At 36.7% G+C, this 19,024-nt stretch overlaps 1 protein-coding gene across 1 annotated transcript in view; it reads right to left on the bottom strand.

The window, feature by feature from the left end:
• The window catches only part of BPNT2 (3'(2'), 5'-bisphosphate nucleotidase 2), a 35,443-nt gene that overhangs the window by 12,938 nt on the left and 3,481 nt on the right, over positions 1-19,024 (bottom strand). Inside the window, exons 2-3 of the mRNA XM_045861042.1 lie at positions 9,156-9,318; positions 7,740-7,835 (exon numbers count right to left, since the gene is read on the bottom strand). Coding sequence (XP_045716998.1) covers positions 7,740-7,835; positions 9,156-9,318 — 259 coding nt within the window. The remainder of the gene's footprint in view (positions 1-7,739; positions 7,836-9,155; positions 9,319-19,024) is intronic.

Below are 19,024 nucleotides of genomic sequence, written 5' to 3' on the forward strand. Positions count from 1 at the left end.
AAAATTTTTTCAATCAGCTTAAAAAATACAGGAGGTACTTAAATAAATATTAATGATAGATGATAAGGTAATAGTGATAAGGTAAAACAACTATTAGAATGTGTTTATTCTCTCTATAAGATATGCTAAAAAAAAGGTTCAGCACAAAGTAAAAAGAAGTTGGTACTTTGCTCTACAAACTTCAGACATTATAACTTATTTTAATAGCTACAAATTATTGAGTGGATATACTACCTATACACTTATTATACTACTTCATTAAAATATTACTGAAGTATTTCTCTAAGATTTTCAAACCCAATGAATTCATTCTAATTAAATCTGACAAGAATTTTGGTTAACTTTGCTCTAACTGCTGCCAACAGTATCTACTTCCCATTTTTATAGTCAAGTGTTGCTAAATTCTGGTAAACATACAATATTTGATGGTTGGTGCTCTGCCGACATCAATATACAGTCTAGATCTGAAAATATTAATAGTCCCCAAAAAGGACATGCCAAACAAACCTTTGATCCAGGAATAGAAGGTCAACCTACACCTGGTTAAGAACTTAGTGATTCTAACGAATATTCGCTGACCAGCAAGCACCTTATGTTCCAGTACACTGGGCCAGAAAGCCACATCACAGAAGGACAGGGCATTTTACTGGTAACTTACAAAGACATTTTTGAAACATGGCTTATTCATACAAGTTAGACACTTTTGGCTTTTTTATTTTAAGGGATTAAGCCTACGGGGAGAAATACATATTCTTATAAAATACAGATTTTAAACAATGGGCATTTTATTATGCCAGTTTCACCCCCTAAAATGAACAGATGTGAAAAATAGGACCCAAATGTGAATGTATTTGCCTATCTGATACCAATTTCCTCTGCATTCCCTTTATTATGGTTCTAATTCTCTTTGAAGTAGCAGTCTCTGTTTGTAGCTAAGGGTGATATGTGACATCTGGCCAATGAGAGGAAGCAGAGGGTTGAAGTTAATACAAAGAATAGCTGATGTAGATCTAGATCTTTTGTCTTTCCCCTTTCCTTATCTTGCCTAGAACATACCTATGGTAACCGGAAGCACTCATCTTTGAATATACAATTAAAAAGCCATCTTCTAAGAAAAAGCTAAAACAGAAAAGTCAGCTTAACAGTATCACAAAGCCACTAAACAATGCCTACTCTCTGGCCATCTTATTAGGTGAGAAAATAAACAGCTAGCTTGTTTGACCACTATAATCAGATTTACTTTCAATGTAGCTAAATGCAATCCTGATATAGAAGAGGCAATGAGAGACACTGTCAAAAGAAAGAGAGGGCTTCAAAGACTTAAGTCCTGTACTTAACTGTTATATGTTTTATTTTTTATTAAAAAAATCACTATAATTCCTGTTTTATATTCTTTCCAGAATTATTCTAAGCCTGAAGTGAATTTATGTTAATACACTTCATTAACTGTGAAAATACTAAACAAATGTGAGATATTAAAAATATATTAAAAATGTTAGCTCTTATAGTAACATTTTTAAATATATGATTTCCATGGTAAGAGCTGGTAAGCCCCTTTTATCATCTATAAAAGACAGTAACATTTTTCCTTGTCACACATAATTATTGAAAAGTTCAAATGAGACATCAAAATTGAAACTTAACTACTGGATAATCATCATTCAGAACCACCTGAAATCTAGCTGACTGAGCTGAATGGAAAGTCCTACAACTAAGGATATAAAGAAGCCACACTGAGACTGGCAGGAAGGGCAGAGACACAGAACAAGCTGATCCCACACTCACATGTGGCAGATAAAAATTAGGCAGGATATCCTAGCTTCAGAGGTTCCCCCTGAGCATCAAGGGGTCTTAGCCCCACACGAGACCTACCAGTCCAGGATTCTGGTGCCAGGAAGAGAAGTCTCCATAATTTCTGGCTGTAAAACCAGCAGGGATTGTGGCTGAGTGAGATCAAGGCTTCTGGAGTCCCAACACTGGGGCAGCAACTCAAGAGGCACCAGGAATATATAGGGAAGGACTGAATTTTCTGACAAAGAAGTGAGGGCTGGAGGGGCAGTTTTATCCCAGACAGAAGTATTGGCAGAAGCCACTGCTCCTCTTCTGAGCCCATCCTCCACAGAGCTGGCAGGCAAGGTCTGTATCTATTAACCTGGCTATGATTGTTCACACTACCTTGGGGATTCCTGTAGACCCTGGCCCACCCAACTTGCAGAACCATCCATGCTGTTTCCAGTGACTTTTCCATACAGACAGCCTGTCTTACCTAAAATCTCTCAAACAAGCAGCATCTGGACTCAGCATGCCCTATACCTCTTGCTGAGTGACCCCAGGCCTAGCAACAGCAACCCCAGTTGGCCTTGGTTTATAGCTTGGCCTCTCATGGGCACCCCTAAATTCTCATCTGCTGATCACTCTGTAGTTTATGCTGGATGGCCCTTGGCAGGACACAGGTGGTGCTGACCTTAGCGTGCACCTCCTAGGAGGACCCAGAGTCAGTGCACTCCACGGTCAGCTTCAGACCACATTGAAGCACCACCACCCAACCACCTCCACAAGCAACACACTCAAGGGACGCACTCAGTGAGCAACAGAGACCCGCTTAAGTAAGTCCTGCTCTGTGGGGTTTACCTGTGCACAGCTGATCCTCCATGGTGGTTGTAGCCAGTCCTTGCACCAACTGACTTGGGGGTAAAACCCTCCCATTGACGAGCCAACAGTAATCAATGTCTCAACTACATACAACAGGAAAGTGTACACAGTCCATACAGGGGGTTGGGGGTGCACCTAGAGTACCCAGCTTGGGTGATCTGGAGGCTGTGACACTGGACCCTACAGGACACCTACTACATTAGGACACTCTACCAAGCCCAGGAGACATGGTAGCTCTACCTAATACAGAGAAATAAACAGGGACGCTGTCAAAATAAGGAGACAAACATGTCCCAAATGAAAGAACAGAAAAAATCTCCAGAAAAGGAACTAAAATGGAGACAAGCAATTTACTATAGATATAGAGTTCAAAAAACTGGTTATAAGGATGCTCAGTGAACTTAGAACTTCATTAGCATGAAAATGGACATGGAAACCATAAAAAAGAACCAGTCAGAAATGAAGGATACACTAACAGAAATGAAAAATAATTTACAGGGAATCAGCAGTACAGTATATAGGCCAAGAATCAAAATAGTGATTTGGAGTATATAAGGAAGATAAAACACCCAATCAGAAGAGCAAAAAGAAGAAAAATCCAAAAACTTGAGCATAGTGTAAGGAGCCTCTGGGACAACTTCAAGCATACCATATTCACATAATGGGGGGTACCAATAAAATAAGACAAAAAATTAAAAACCTATTTGAAAAAATGGCAGAAAACTTCCCTAACCTGGTGAAGAAAATACATACAAGTCTAAGAAACAGAGAGAGTCTTAAATCTTGAATAAGTTGAATCCAAAGAAGACCCTACCAATACAAATCATAATTAAAATGCAAAAGGTGAAATACTAAGAATCTAAAAGCAGCGAGAGAAAAGCAGCTAGTTGCTTACAAGGGAGTTCCCATAAGACTGTTAGCTGATTACTCAACAGAAACTTTTGTAGGCCAGAAGGGACTGGCAAGAAATATTCAAGGTCATGAAAAGCAACAATCTACAACCAAGTTCACTCTACTCAGCAAAGCTATCATTTAAAATTGAAGGACATGTAAAGAGCTTCCCAGAAAAGAAAAGGTACATGAGCTCATTTTCACCAAACTGGTATTACTTGAAATGTTAAAGGGTTTTCTTTAAGAAGAAAAAGGTAAAAAATATCCATAAAATGGCAATAAATATATATCTATCAACAACTGAATCTAATAAACAAAATAAACAACTAAGCAGAACAGAAATAGACTCATAAATACAGAGAACATTTTGATAGTTGCCAGACAGCAGGGAGGGTGGGGGATGGGTGAAAAAGGTGACAGGATTAAGAAGTACAAATTGGCTGTTACAGAATAGGCATTAGGACATAAAATACAGCATAGGGAATAGTCATAATATTGTAACAACTATGTATAGTGTCAGATGGGTACAAGTTTTATCAGGGTGATCATTTAAAAGTTATATAATGCCTTTTCACTGGGGTACACATGAAACTAATAATGTTGTATGACAACTGTAATAAAAAAAATAAATAAAATATAAAAGCAAAACTAATAAATAAAACCATGAAAAATTAGAAAAGAAAAAAAGATTCAAATGAGATAACATTAAGTGTATAGCAAATTCTAAATATTAGGTTAGCCAAAAAGTTCATTTTTTTCCATAAGATGGCTCCAGTAGCACTTCGTTGTCTTTAACTTCACTCAAAACAAATTTTATTAGATTGAATTGATATAACTGTCATATCAGCATGCATTTTAAAAGAACTTATCAAAATTGGTGAATTTTTGTGTAGCCATTTTAATATTGAAGATGAAATAAGATACACAACATTTTTGGCACATTATGCTTTATTATTTCAAGGAAAATAAAAATGTAACTGGAAGGCAAAAAAAAATTTCTGCAGTATATGGAGAAGGTGCTGTACGGATTGACTGAATGTGTCAAAAGTGGTTTATGAAGTATCACACTGGAGATTTCTCGCTGGATGATACTTCATGGTTGGGTAGACAAGTTGAAGTTGGTAGCGATCAAATCGAGACATTAATTGAGAACAATCAACATTGTACCATGCAGGAGGGAGCCAACATACTCAAAATATCCAAACAATAAAGTTGCTGGTGAAAATTAGAAATGTGTCTTTTATTTTACAGAAAAAACTAAACAAACTTTTTGGCCAAACCAATACTAACAAAAGTTAGGAATCGTGGAATTATTATTATAAAAGTGATGTGCTATACTGATTTGTCTAATAGTCTTGGGTTGATTTCTGTTCCAATTTAGATGGATGCTCTTAAGAAATGTAACAATTTTCTGAGTCTCATTTTCTTATTTCTAAGTGGGAATAGTAATTGTAATTGTGTCCCTCACAAATGAGCTATACTGGGTGTAGTAGTAGTGCTCAATTGTACTCCAAATACCCACTTTTACTATTTTCTCTGAGTGACAGAATCCCTGAATTTTTAGCTTGCATGGCCTATGAAATAACAAATACATTTTTCAGCCTTCCCTGAGGCTATGTTTTGATCAATGGGATGTGAACTGATGTGTGAAATTTACAGATCAAACCCTCAGTGCAAAATGTCCTGTAAGTCTCTCTTTTTACCGTTTCCAGTGGTGGAATGTGAAGCAGTGAGCCACCCTTAGCCATGCAGAGGAGGGCAACAACTGTTAGCACAGCAAAAGAGAGAGAGAAAATGGACAGTGTGCCCAGTACCAGGAAGCTGTCATGGCTGCCCTGATCTGCTTATATACAGGCTGTTAGAGCAATTATATAATTAATATTGAGGAACATTATCACATCAATAACATAAAACTTTTGTGCTCATCAAACTGTCAACATTAAAAACTATTTGAATTATAAAAATGAGATAAAATGTCAGATACCACAAAGATGTGGTTTTGAAATTCAGAGCCAATGGTCACATATTTAGCCTCAGAACAAACAGAATTAGGGATAGAAGGTAATTCTGCACAGCAAATAAATTTAGAGTAATCAAAACTTAACCTTGTCTCTGTTTCTCTCCACTTCACAGTCTTTTTATGCCATGTCAGCCACACCACTGAGGCACAAAAAAGATGCTAGAGTAAATGACAGCATCAATCGTAGGGATGCCTGTGTATTGGCTTCCTAGAGCTGCTGTAACAAATTACCACAAACTTGGTGCTTACAATTGGAAAAATTTACTTTCTTAGAGTTTTGATTGAGGATAGAGAACACAAATCAAGATGTTGGCAGGGTTTGTTCCTTGACTGGTCTAAGGGAGAATCCATTTATAGCTTCTCTCCTAGCTTCTGGTGGCTGCTGGCACTCCTGGTGTTCATTGGCTTATCCGCGTCACTCCAATCTCTTTCTCTACCTTCACATCACTTATCCCGTGTGTCTGTGTAGCCTCTTTCTTACAAGGATACTTTCATTGGTTTAAAGGCTGACCTTAATCCAAGATGATCTCATCTTGATATTTACCTTAATTACATCCACAAAGATCTTATTTCCAAATAAGGTCACATTCTGAAGTCCACATTGTTATGGGCTGAATTTTGCTCCCCCAAAAGATATGTTGAAGTCTTAACCTCCAGCACGTCATAAACTGACCTTATTTGGAAACAAGGTCCTTGTAAATGTAATTAGTTAAGATTAGTTAAGATGAGGTCAGGCTGGAGTAGGCAAGGTTCTTAATCCAACATGCCTGGTGTCTTTACAAGGAGAGAAGAGACAGAGTCACAGAGACACCAGGAGAATGCCATGAGGGAGGCAGAGATGATGTGCTTACAAGCCAAGGAACACCATGAATTGACTGTCAGCAAACTATAAGAACCTAAGAGAAAAACATGGAAGGATTTTCCTCTACAGGTTTTAGAGAGCATGGCTCTACCAACTTCTTGATTTTGAACTTCTAGCCTCCAACACTGGGAAAGACAAATTTGTTTAAAGACACACAATTTGTGTGGATTTTTTTTTGTTTTTGTTTTTTTGTGGCAGTCCCAGGGAACTAGTAAGACATGAATTTGATGGGGACATTATTTAACCTACTACACCTGATTATTGGGGCTACTTAGAATGCTGGCAAAGAGGATAGTGTCACCATCAAGAACCTTATCATCTTAGAGAATAGTGGAACCAAAAGAGCATGATCCTTGCCCCATGGATTTCAAGGGAGTTAGGGAGTTACCAACAAAAAGTATAATAATTCCCTTCAGACTAGCAGTATTGCTTACATCAGTAATTATTTCCCTCAACTTCTTCACTATGACAACTCCCAGTATCACTGTGGACTTTTGACCATAGTCCATGCTATTACTGCTACCCACATGATCATGACTAACCTCTCTACACAGGCAAACTACAGCATAACAGCTGCAGTGACACCAAAATGCATTGGGGTAAGGCTTTAGGCCAGATCAATCCTAAACTACATGGGAAGCTCTTTGGCATGCTCGACCATACTCTTGCTCTTACACGATCATCAAGGATCTGAGCTGCCATGTACGGGAGGCTAACAAATAGGACTGCATTTGTTGGAAGCATTTGTTGGAATGTGAGGAAACAAGGGTCTGCAGGAGTACTGAGGAGCATCCAGGGGTACAGAGGGGTTAGCCTGATTTTTGATACTTTCACAGTGGCACCACCCACTTTTGATCTGAGGTTGTCATCACTCTTAATGACCTTAACATGCCCTTAACCACCACAAGATCAAGCTCGTTTCCTGATAAAACAACAGATTTTGTTAAGCCTAGTTCATAGTGGACCCCAAAATCCACATAGAATCCAATGTTAAAGAGCCCTGGACCTTATCCCCAGCAACAATGTGACAGAAACACAGAGCTGCTGGAGAGTACATACCAGTGGTGTTCCCCGATACACTAAGACTTTCTCATCTTCATTAAACAGTTGCAATCCTCTAAAGGTAGTTTGGAGAGCCCTGCTGTCATGTAGTCTGAGTGCCAATAGTAAAATCCTCACCACATTCAGTGAAGAGGTGAGGCAGCGTAAGGGAGTCACTCTGATAATTACTGACCTACAGTAATTATTCTGACAGGACAGTTTTATAGACAAAAGATTTAATAATAGTAACTCTTGCTTTAACATATTTCTTACCTGTATATTCAGAAAATGGCTTATGTATTACTCCTAGGACAGGTTTACCATTTACAGCCACACAAACCATAGTAGTGACATACTTTCGGAGATCCTCTATGAGAAATAAACAACAAATACAACGGTAAAGTAACATATATAAATTCAGGATACAATGTTGTACTTTATTTCATTAAAAATGTATGTACATTTTATAAAATGTTTTTCATAGCCAACAACCTCCTCAAGTCAACAAAGTCTAGCAATGAGAATCAGTTTAAGTGAGTTTTGGTTTTATAAACAAAGTACCTGGGTTATTATCCTAGTCTACCCTTTTATGAGCTGCATTCCTTTGGGCAAATTATTTATATTCAGTTTCCTCATTTGTAAAATACAGACACTAATTAGGTACCTACCTTTAAATATTAAAATAATTTTTCATTTTACTATTTAAATTTTAAAAAATTAAAAAAATTTAGAATAGTCTCTGCACAAAGGATTAACTCACTAAATATTATCACTATTATATGATCAGGCCAATCTCAGTTTAAGAAAAACTTTTTATAAACAAACCCCTCAATATTTTCTATTTCTATTATCTACTCCAACAAAATATTGTTTTATAATTACAGTTACTACTAGATAGACAACCTAGTGTCTTCTCCCTGTTCTCCAATTAGTTTCCTTGAGTGTCTATTAAGAGTCAAGTTCAGGGCTTAAGCACTAGAATACCAAGATGACAAAGCAGAAGTCCCCACATTCAGACAACTTACCATCTAGAAGGGAGACAAATATACAAGCAACCGCTTTCAATATATATATCAAGATAACAGAGAAAAGGCAAAAATTAGGTTTGTCTGGGTAAGACACAAGGCATGGGAGAGGATCAACAGAATTGAAATCTGAACTGAGACTAGGTAAAAAGAATGATAATAAAGGGTGGGGTGGTGATTCTGTTTTGCTAATTACGTGTTCTCTGGGCAACTAGGGTTTACTATTTTGAATTACAATGATAGATGTATATGCACTAAAATCAAAATTCCCACTATCACAGATAAATATTATATTCTGACTATACAAATAAATACCTCAATAAAACATATCTCGATATATAAACACCTCAATAAATAGGTGTCAAATAGGGACCATTTTGCTGTAACTGCTAAAACTTCCTTTCACTGAAGAATCAGTGACATAATGAGCCACTATCACCATTACGAGTATGGCATGAATACATTGGGGGGGTACACTAAGAATACAGTGCAAATGGTTCATACAACACTGCATTAATACAGTTCTCTGTCTTAAAACCTAATGGAAAAGTTGTCTGAGATTGGTAAAATATGTACAACCATTATAAACCACCTGCCCTCATTCTAGTTCTCTGCTATGTAATGGTAATCTAAAGCGTGAGATCAATTTTAATTTTAAAATTACCTGTATACTCCTGTGTAGCATCAAGTGGGTCAATCCAGACAGTAACACTTTCTGCTGGTACCTCTTTAGGGGTGGCTATTTCCTTCAGGATGTCCTCAGGAATTTTATGATCCCATAAAATAACTTCCTGATCAGTTGCATCCACATGTTCCTCCGTATTTATCTGTATCAAAAAATACATGATAGTTAAAACATTTTTAAAGGAAAAAATCACTACCTGAGAAACCACAAAAGAGAAAAACATTTCAGACAAAAATCACATAAATGAAAAGTAGGCAAAACAGTATTTTTGTTTAAGGCATTTCATTACAAAATAAAACTATATAGCCCTGGCTGGCGTAGCTCAGTGGATTGAGCGCGGGCTGGGAACCAAAGTGTCCCAGGTTCGATTCCCAGCCAGGGTACATTCCTGGGTTGCAGGCCATAACCCCCAGCAACCGCACATTGATCTCTCTCTCTCTCTCTCTCTTTCTCTCTCCCACTCCCTCCCTTCCCTCCCTAAAAATAAATAAATAAAATATTTTAAAAACAAAATAAAACTATATTGTAAAAGGAATTCCATCAACATCTTGTATTTAAGGACTTCTCAGTTAAATATTCAAGCTTAGGTTGTCTAAGCAAGACAAAGAACCCAAATATAAAGAAATATAAAGCAAGCCTCAAAGAAACAAGCAGGGTACTGTGCTTTCTGACAAGCCCCCTTTTCAGAGCAGATCAGTGTATATATACTAAATGTGATGCCACGCCTAGACCTCATAGTACAGGGTCAAAGTGATACATGTGGCAGTATGTAAACAAAAAGGCATACAGGGTGAAAACCCACAACTATCAGCAATCTCTGGAAAGCACCCTGAAATATCTCAAATTGCCATCAAAGAAGTTAAGAATAGTAATTCCTGAAACACCAAGCCACTTAAATCAAAATATTTTTATTGTATTTTAAAAATTTTTATTGTATTTTTTCCATTACCATTTAGTTCCCTTATACCGTCCACCCCTCCAGCAATCACCACCCTGTTGTCCATGTCCATGAGTCCTTTTCTTTCTTGCCCAATCCCTCCACCTAACCTCCCCCCAGAGCTGTCATCCTGCTCTCCATCCATGAGTCTGTCTCTATTTTGCTTGTTTGTTCAGTGTGTTCATTAGATTCCACACATGAATGGAACCATACAGTATTTGTCTTTCTTGACTAGTTTATTTCACCTAGCATAACGTTCTCAAGGTCCATCCATACTGTCAGAAAGAGTGAAATTTTCTTTTTACAGCTGAGTAGTTTTCCATTGTGTGAATGTCCCATAGTTGTTTCATCTACTCATCTATTGATAGACATGAAGGTTGTTTCCATGTCTTGGTAATTGTAAATAATACCGCAATGAACATAGGGGTGCTTATGTTACTTCAAATTAGTGTTTTGGGTTCCTTCAGATATATACTCCAGAAGTGGGACTGCTGGGTTGAAAGGCAAATCCATTTTTAATTTTTTGAGGTATCTCCATACTGCTTTCCACAGCTGCATCAATCTGTATTCCCACCAATAGTGTAAAAAGTTTCCCCTTTCTCCACATCCTTGCCAGCACTTGTTATTTGTTGATTTATTGATGACAGCCATTCTGACAGGTGTGAGATGATATATCTCATTGTGGTCTGATTTTGCATTTCTCTGATGATTAGTGACATTGAGCATTTTTTCATATGTCTACGGACCATCTGTATGTCCTCTTTGGAGTAGTGTCTATTCAAGTCCTTTGCCTATTTTTAATTGGGTTGTCTGTGTTTTTTTTGGTGTTGAGTTTTGTTGAGTTCTTTATAAATTTTGGATATTAACCCTTTATCAGATGTTTTGGCAACTATGTTCTTCCATTTTGTGGGTTGTCTTTTTATTTTGACAATTTCCTTTGCTATGCAAAATCTTTTTGGTTTAATGTAGTCCCATTTATTTTTTCTTCTGTTTCCCCTGCCTGGGGAGATATATCCAATAAAACAGTGCTATGAGCAATGCCCAACATTTTGCTGCCAATATTTTCTTGTACGATTTTTATGATATCAGGTCTATCATTTAGTCTTTGATCCATTTTGAATTTATTCTTATGTGTGGTGTAAGAAGGTGGTCTAGTTTCATTTTTCTCCATGCAGCTGTCCAATTTTCCCAACACCATTTATTGAATAAACTATCTTTAGCCCATTGTATGTGCTTGCTTTCTGTGTTGAATATTAATTATTAAGGCGTAGGTTTATTTTTGGGCTCTCTATTCTGTCCCATTGGTCATATTTCTGGGTTCTCTACTCTGTTCCATTGAACTAGGTGTCTGTTTTATGCGAGTACCATGCTATTTTGATTACTTTGGCCTTATAGTATAGTTTGATATTAGGTAGTGTGATTTCTCCAACTTTGTTCTTCTTTCTCAGGATCTCTGTTGCTATGGGGGCTTTTTGGTTCCCTATAAATTTTTGAAATATTTGTTCTAGTTCTGTGAAATACATCATTGGAATCTTGATAGAAATTGCATTGAATCTATAGATTGCCTTGGGTAGTATGGACATTTTAATGATATTAATTCTTCCTATCCATGAATACAGTTTATGCTTCCACTTATTTGTACCTTCCTCAATTTCTTTCTTCAGTATCTTGTAACTTTCCAAGTATAGGTCTTTCACATCCTTGGTTAAGTTATTCCTAGGTATTTTATACTTTCTGAAGCAACTGTGAATGGGATTGTTTTCTTTTATTGGCATGTACGAATGCAACTGATTTCTGGATATTAATGGTTTTATCCTGCTACTTTGCTGAATTCATTTACCAGTTCTAGTAGTTTCTTGGTGGAATCTTTTGAGGCTCCCTATATACAGTATCATGTCATCTGCAAATAAGACAGTTTTACTTCTTTCTTTCCAATCTGAATGCCTTTAATTTCTTCTTGTCTGATTGCTACAGCTAGGACTTCTAGTACTGCGGTGAATAACAGGAGTGAAAGTGGACATCCTTGTCTTGTTCCCAATCTAAAGGGGAACACTTGTAGCTTTTGCCCACTGAGTATGATACTGGCAGTGGTTTGTCATATACAGCCTTTATTATGTTTAGATACGTTCCCTCTTTGGGGAACATAGATAATCCCACTTTGCTGGGAGTTTTTATCATAAATAGGTGCTGGATTTTATCAAATGCTTTTTCTACATCTATTGATGTGATAATTTTTTTAAAGCTTTTATGTATTTATTTTAGAGATGGGAAAGGAGGGAGAAAGAGATAGAAACACCAATGGGTGCCTGCGTCCCACATGCCACCTACTGGGGACCTGGCCCATAACCCAGGAATGTACCCTGACTGTGAATCAAACCATTGACCTTTTGGTTCAAAGGTCAGTGCCCAATCCACTGAGCCACACCAGTCAGGGCTGATTATGTGGTTTTTATCCTTCATTTAGTTTATATGGTGAATTACATTTATTGATTTGTTAATGTTGTACCAACCCTGCATTCCCAGAATAAATCCCAGATGATTGTGGTGTATGATCTTGATGCACTGCTGTACTCAGTTTGCTAATATTTTGTTGAAGATTTTAGCATCTATGTTTATCAGGGATATTGGCCTATAATTTTCTTTTTTTTGTAATGCCTTTATCTGGTTTTGGAGTTAGGATAATGCTAGCCTTGTAAAATGAACTTGGGAGCCTTCCTTCCTCTTGAATTTTTGAAGTAGTTTGAGGAGAGGTGTTAGTTCTTTCTGGAATGTTTGGTAAAGTTCACTTATGTAGCCACCCATCCAGGGCTTTTGTTTGTTGCAAGTTTTTTGATTGCCACATCAGTTTCACTAGGTGTAAACTGTCTATTCAGATTCTCTGATTCTTCCTGATTTAGTTTTGGAAGCTTGTATGTTTCTAGGAATTTTTTCCACTTCATCCAGGCTGTCCAGTTTGTTGGCATATAGTTCATAATATTTTCTTACAATTGTTTATAGTTCTTTGGTGTTAGTTATTTCTCTTCTTTCACTTCTGACTTAATTTATTTGGGTCCTCTCTCTTTCTTTTCTTGATGAGTCTGGTTAAAGGTGCATCAATCTTGTTTATCTTTTCAAAGAACCAGTCTTGGATTCAATGATATTTTATATGGTTTTTTAGGCTCTTGTTTATTTCTACTTTAATCCTTATTATTTCCTTCCTTCTACTCATTTTGGGCTTTGTTTCTTGTTCTTTTTCAAGTACCTTTAAGTGTAAAGTTAGATTGCTTATTTGACCCTTTTCTTGTTTTTTTTTGGAGATAGGTCTGTAATGCTATAAACTTCCCTCTTATGATTGCTTTCCTGTGTCCCACTGATTTTGGATTGTTGTGTTCTCATTTTCACTTGTTTCAAGGTACCTTTCAATTTCTTTCTTCATCTTGCTATTGACTCATTCATTGTTTAATACCATGTTACTTAGCTTCCATGTCTTTCACAAAATATTTTTAGTAGAGTGTCTAGTGAATATCCTATTCACCCATTCACGTGTTCCTTTATTAATTTAGCAAATGTTTGCTGATTGCTTACTATATGCTAGACACAGTGCTAAGTCATTATGTACAATGGTGATCAATGTGAGAAAAAATTTCTATCTGCAAAGCTTAGATTCTAGTGAAGACAAACAATATACAAGATAAGTAAGCAAACCGTGTTGTAAGCTGGAGAAAAGAAAGTAGGGCAGAACAGGAATTGTGTTTTAGGAGAGTATAGGATTTTACTTTAAGATAGGGTTGTTAGAATTATTCATAATGGCTCCAAATTGGAAAGTACCAAATGTCCATTAACTGATAGATGGATCAACAATGGAATATTAATTAGCCATAAAAAGAAATGAAGTAGTGATTCACACTATAGTGTGGATGAACCCCAAAACATTATACTAAGTGAAAAAAACAGACACAAGAGACTATATACTGGATGATTCCATTTATGCAAAAAGTCTAGAACAGGGAGATCTATGGAGACAGTAGATTTGTGGTTACCTGGTACAGGGCGTAGAACAGCCATCAGCACAAACAGGCACAGAAATAATATTAGGGTGATAAAAATTTTCTGAAATTGTTAATGACAATGGTTGCACAACTATGCAAATTCACAAAAAACTAACGGGACATCTGAAATGGGCAAATTATATGATATGTAAAATATGCTGCAATAATGCTGTTTGTTTTTAAAAGACAGTGTAGCTAAGAAAGGCAACACTGAAAAGGTGGTATTAAAGTGAAGATTTAAAGGAATGAACCTAGCAGGCATCTAAAGGATGCATACTCCAGCCCATGAAATAAAAAATAAAGGAGGCAAGCATGGCTAGAACAAGTGAGCTAAGAAAGGAGCCAGAGATGAGGTCTGAGGTCAGACAGTAATGGAAACCAGACAATGAAGGGCCCTACAGTACACAGAGCACTGCACAGAGTCAGTTGTCCTCCATCATAATCACTATTAACAATAGACAGGGTCTTAGCCATTGTGGAAAGCTAAAGAAGGGCATGGGAGAGGTATGAAGATTTGAAAGGAAGAAGCAAAATAAGCAACTGATATCTGATCATTGGAAAAGTTCAGAAGAACTTGTGGATAAATTATAGAACAAAATGTAGCCAAGTTACTAGATACTAGGTAAAAAATTATCAATGAACTGCATTTTTATATATCAGCAACAAATATTTAAAACATTTAACATAAAAAAAGAAAACCACTTACACTGACAACAGAAATAAATGACCTGGCAGTAAGTGTACCCAAGATGTTCAAAAGCATGATCAAACAAATATATTAAAAATATTAATGCATCTTTTTTTTTCTCCAGTGATGTGCTGTAACTTGACCCTCAGACTCCAAGAAAGGTACTCTTGCCCAGCAGTAACAGCCAAAATCTATTTTCTGTGAGGGCTTAACAGTAGAGAACTCCTCTTCTGCTGTCTTGCAGACATCACTCTATAAAGTATTTTGGTTTTAGAGCACACACTTTTAATGACAATGTTAGGCTAGTCAGATGAATGAATGTAAGAGTATCACTGTGCAAAAACCATAAAATAAACTATGTGCCATTATACTAAGAAAATTATGGTTTAAACTGCCATCTATCCCTTACTTGGATGCCTATAATAGCCCTTGATTGCTCTTGCCTCTTAGTGCATTCTCTGATTCACTCATTCATTCATTCAACAACAACTATTTCATGACAACATACTCTGAACTGCTTTGGTTACTAGGACATAATAATGAACAAAACAGACAAAAATAACTGCTTTTATGGAGCTTCCCCTCTCAACCAGGCAACCCACCATCTCCCTAAATGAGATTATATAACTCCCTACTTAAGACCTCCCAATGATTTCTCCTTACACAGGAAAAAATCCGGTCAACAAGGCAAGTCCTGGATGATTTGGCCCCAGCAACCTTTCTCTATTTGCACCCTTATTTTCTACACTCCAGATGTACTTGTTTTCTGGTCCCTTGACCTCAAGGCCTTCATACTTGTACTCTTTTGGTCATATACCATACTTCACCATGTATAATGTGTACTTTTTGCCCAAATTTTTGCAGGGAAATATAAGGATGTGCATTATACATGGGTAGTACTTGACATATCTTGTATCTGTTCTTGTATTTTGTAATGATTTATTACATAATATTTCTTGTACCATATCTGTCCAAAAATAAATGCTAAAATTCCTTTATAATACAAAAAAGTATTTAAATATAAATACATAAATGAATTAAAAAATTAAAATGAAAGATTTTTCCCCTAACTGTTTGGGTTAAAAACAGGAAGTGCATTATACACAGGAACAAATGGTACAGGGTAAAATGCGGTAATACTTTTTTACCAAATCTCTGCGTGATGATCTGCTTCTTATCATTCAGTTCTCAGCTGAAATGACAGACAGTGCCTCAGAGTGGCCTACCTTGATTACCCATGGCCAAAGCAGGATCTTCCCATATGTTCTTATTTTTATTTCTTCAAAGTCCTTATGAGTATGAAGTCAACTCATTTGTTTACATGTTATCTATCTTGACCAACTAGAACATAAGATCTGTGAGTTCAAAGACACAGTTTCTCCTTCATTACTGTGGTAGCCCCATCTCTACTGTCTAAAAACAGTGCCTTAACAATAGGTGCTAAGTAAATACTTCTTGATTGACAACATTATTCTTCACTAATACAGTGTTATTTCTTCTTTGTAACCTTTTCCATTCAATGTACTCTCCCTCCCTCATCACTACTGCCTATCCGTACCAGCCCTCAACAGGGAATTAAAGAATAAGAAATCAATATTCCAAAACACAATTAATGCTATTTATATGACAGGTCAGTTACTTTGGGGTTAAAGAGAGTTTTGGTTAATACCTTAAGAAGGTACCATTTACTGAATTTCTCCATAGATCACTAGATCCTAATAAATTTTGGATATAATATACTTATCACACCGTTGGCATTCAATAACTATTTCCAAAACAGGTAACGTTGCTCTACTTGTGTTATTCTTTTACCTTTTCAAAAGCCTTTACTATCAACTACTACCTTTCAAGTATAGCCATATAAATAATTAAACAGGCTCTAGTGTCTCACATGTTAAAAACAAACATACCAAAAAAAGTCATTGAACCTTATTTTAACCCCACATAACACGCTAGCCAAGTTCCTCAGGAGCACAATTTTTGAAAGACTTACTGCCTCCTTTTCCTTCCTGGCATCTTTTTCAATTTTGCTTCCTTTCCATCAAGCCATCAAGCAAGCTCTCACAAAGTTCACCAATGACCCACCCACATATAGAACCATTATTATGAGTATGTGTACTATCATCAGAACTCCAGCTCCTCGATTTACTGGGTATGTGACTTATCTAGGATAGTCACCTAATCTTTCTGAGTTGTAGTAACCCATTGCTAAAACTGGGTGACAAATATATCTCCCTACAGGGTTCTTTGGATGACTCACTGAAATAGAAAAGTGAAACGGTACACTGCTTAACACAAAGTATTTAATAAAGGTTGCCTGCTATTACTACTCTTAAGTGATTCCTCTCAAGTCTTTTTTATCTTTGGTCATAGGTCCTCATCTTCTACTTTCACACAACATCCTTTCAGTAAATAATCCTGTCCACAACTGGTTTCAATTATTATCACAACACCGATGACCTACAAATTTGTAGTTCTAATTCAGAAATCTCAGGAGCTTCAGACCCACATATATTCAACTACCTCCTTAACATGTCCCCTTGAACATACCAAAGGCATCTCTAACTTAACCCAGCACTCTTAACCTGCCCCCTGGTACTTGTCATGTCATCCCTCACTCTCTTTCAACATCAGCAAAACACCAGTTGTGAAAGTCAGAAATAGAGGAGTCATTTTTGACACATCCCTGGACATTTTCTCATATCCTTCCACATCTAACTTCTCTACAATGATAACTCCAATTCAGTGTATCATCTCTCACTTGAAAAAGCCTCCTAACTGATCTACCCGCTCTAAACTATTCTCCAAGCATCTACCCTGAGTCCTTCCAATCCTTCAAAAAACTGTCATTTAAGAGTATACTTCAGTTATACCTTTTATAGTACCTTACATATAGAATTAGAAAGACCTGAGATGATTCTCAGATTATCAAGTAAATCTCTATGAATCTAAGATTATTTTCTAGCTGTATAACCTTTCACAAATTATTTAGCCCCTCCAAGCCTCAATTTATCTGCAAAATGGAGGCAACAATACTCACCTCCTGTTTTTTCAAGAATAAATTAACAGTGGAAATAAGAAACTTAATTAAGTGCTTGCCACTTACTGAGGACTAAATAAATGTTAGCTACTGAAACAAGCTGAGTATAACTTTCCCATTGCCAAAGTTCTGGTGCTTAGGTCTCACCCCACCTATTTTAAAACTCTCCTAACCAGTCTCATCCATCTTCAAATGCCCACAGCCAAAACAAAGTATGGGATACTTGTAGGCACACTTTACCTGACTTTTATTTCAATAATAAAATTACTGAAATAAAAGGTAAATCTTTTAGTACTCTAGGATTAAACTAAAGATCAGGCCCAAACTTCTTTAAGCTTGGCATATGCTATAGCTCTTGTCTACCTTTCTAATTTCTTCATGTGCTTCTGATTCAGACTCATCAGACTACTACTGCAGCAACTTTACTACAATTGTAGTAAATTCATACTACAGTACCACCTCAAATAGGCCTGCCCCATATAATTTGGGATGCAATGCTTATTTCTGCACTGATTATCACATTACTAGTTATCTCATTTTTAAAGAAAAGGAAACTATAACTCAAAGAAGTTAAATGACTGCTCAGAATCACCTAGACTGGAGACTGGACAAGGTGTCAAAGCAAGTGTTCTTTGCACTGTATTAGCAGTTAAGCTCTTCTAAGTGAGTACTCCCATCCTAAAGGTCAAGGAAGGCACAGACACAAGCTGCTCTTACCAGCTTGGAATACTATGCTTTATCTTTAAATCCCTGTCAGAATTCTAATCCCAGTCAAGGACAAGAGCACCTCAAACAGAGAATTCCCTTTTCTTTAAATCAAAACTGTAACTGTTTGTTCTGTATTTGCCTGCAAATCCACTCTAAGAAACTACCTTCAGCCTTCATTTTCATCATTATCCACAAGGATATGAGATAGAGGTCGTACCAATGCCACAGTTACTATTATTGTCATACAGTGAAGTCAAGCATAGCTAGTATGTTTAAAAAGAGGACTGTTGCACTGAGGACTCCCCCAAGCTCCCTAACATGACAGGTTGAAAACAAAAAGGAATCCAGGGATCCTAGCCCAAACTTGATTTTTCTTAAGACAACATTCACTTCTCTAGAGTAGGGCTTCTCAATAGGGGCACAAGTTGAAAAATTAGGGCAGATAAT

The sequence above is a fragment of the Phyllostomus hastatus genome, unplaced genomic scaffold, assembly GCF_019186645.2.
Source record: "Phyllostomus hastatus isolate PE091 unplaced genomic scaffold, TTU_PhHast_1.1 phas_scaffold_21, whole genome shotgun sequence".
NCBI classification, from domain to species: Eukaryota; Metazoa; Chordata; class Mammalia; order Chiroptera; family Phyllostomidae; genus Phyllostomus; species Phyllostomus hastatus.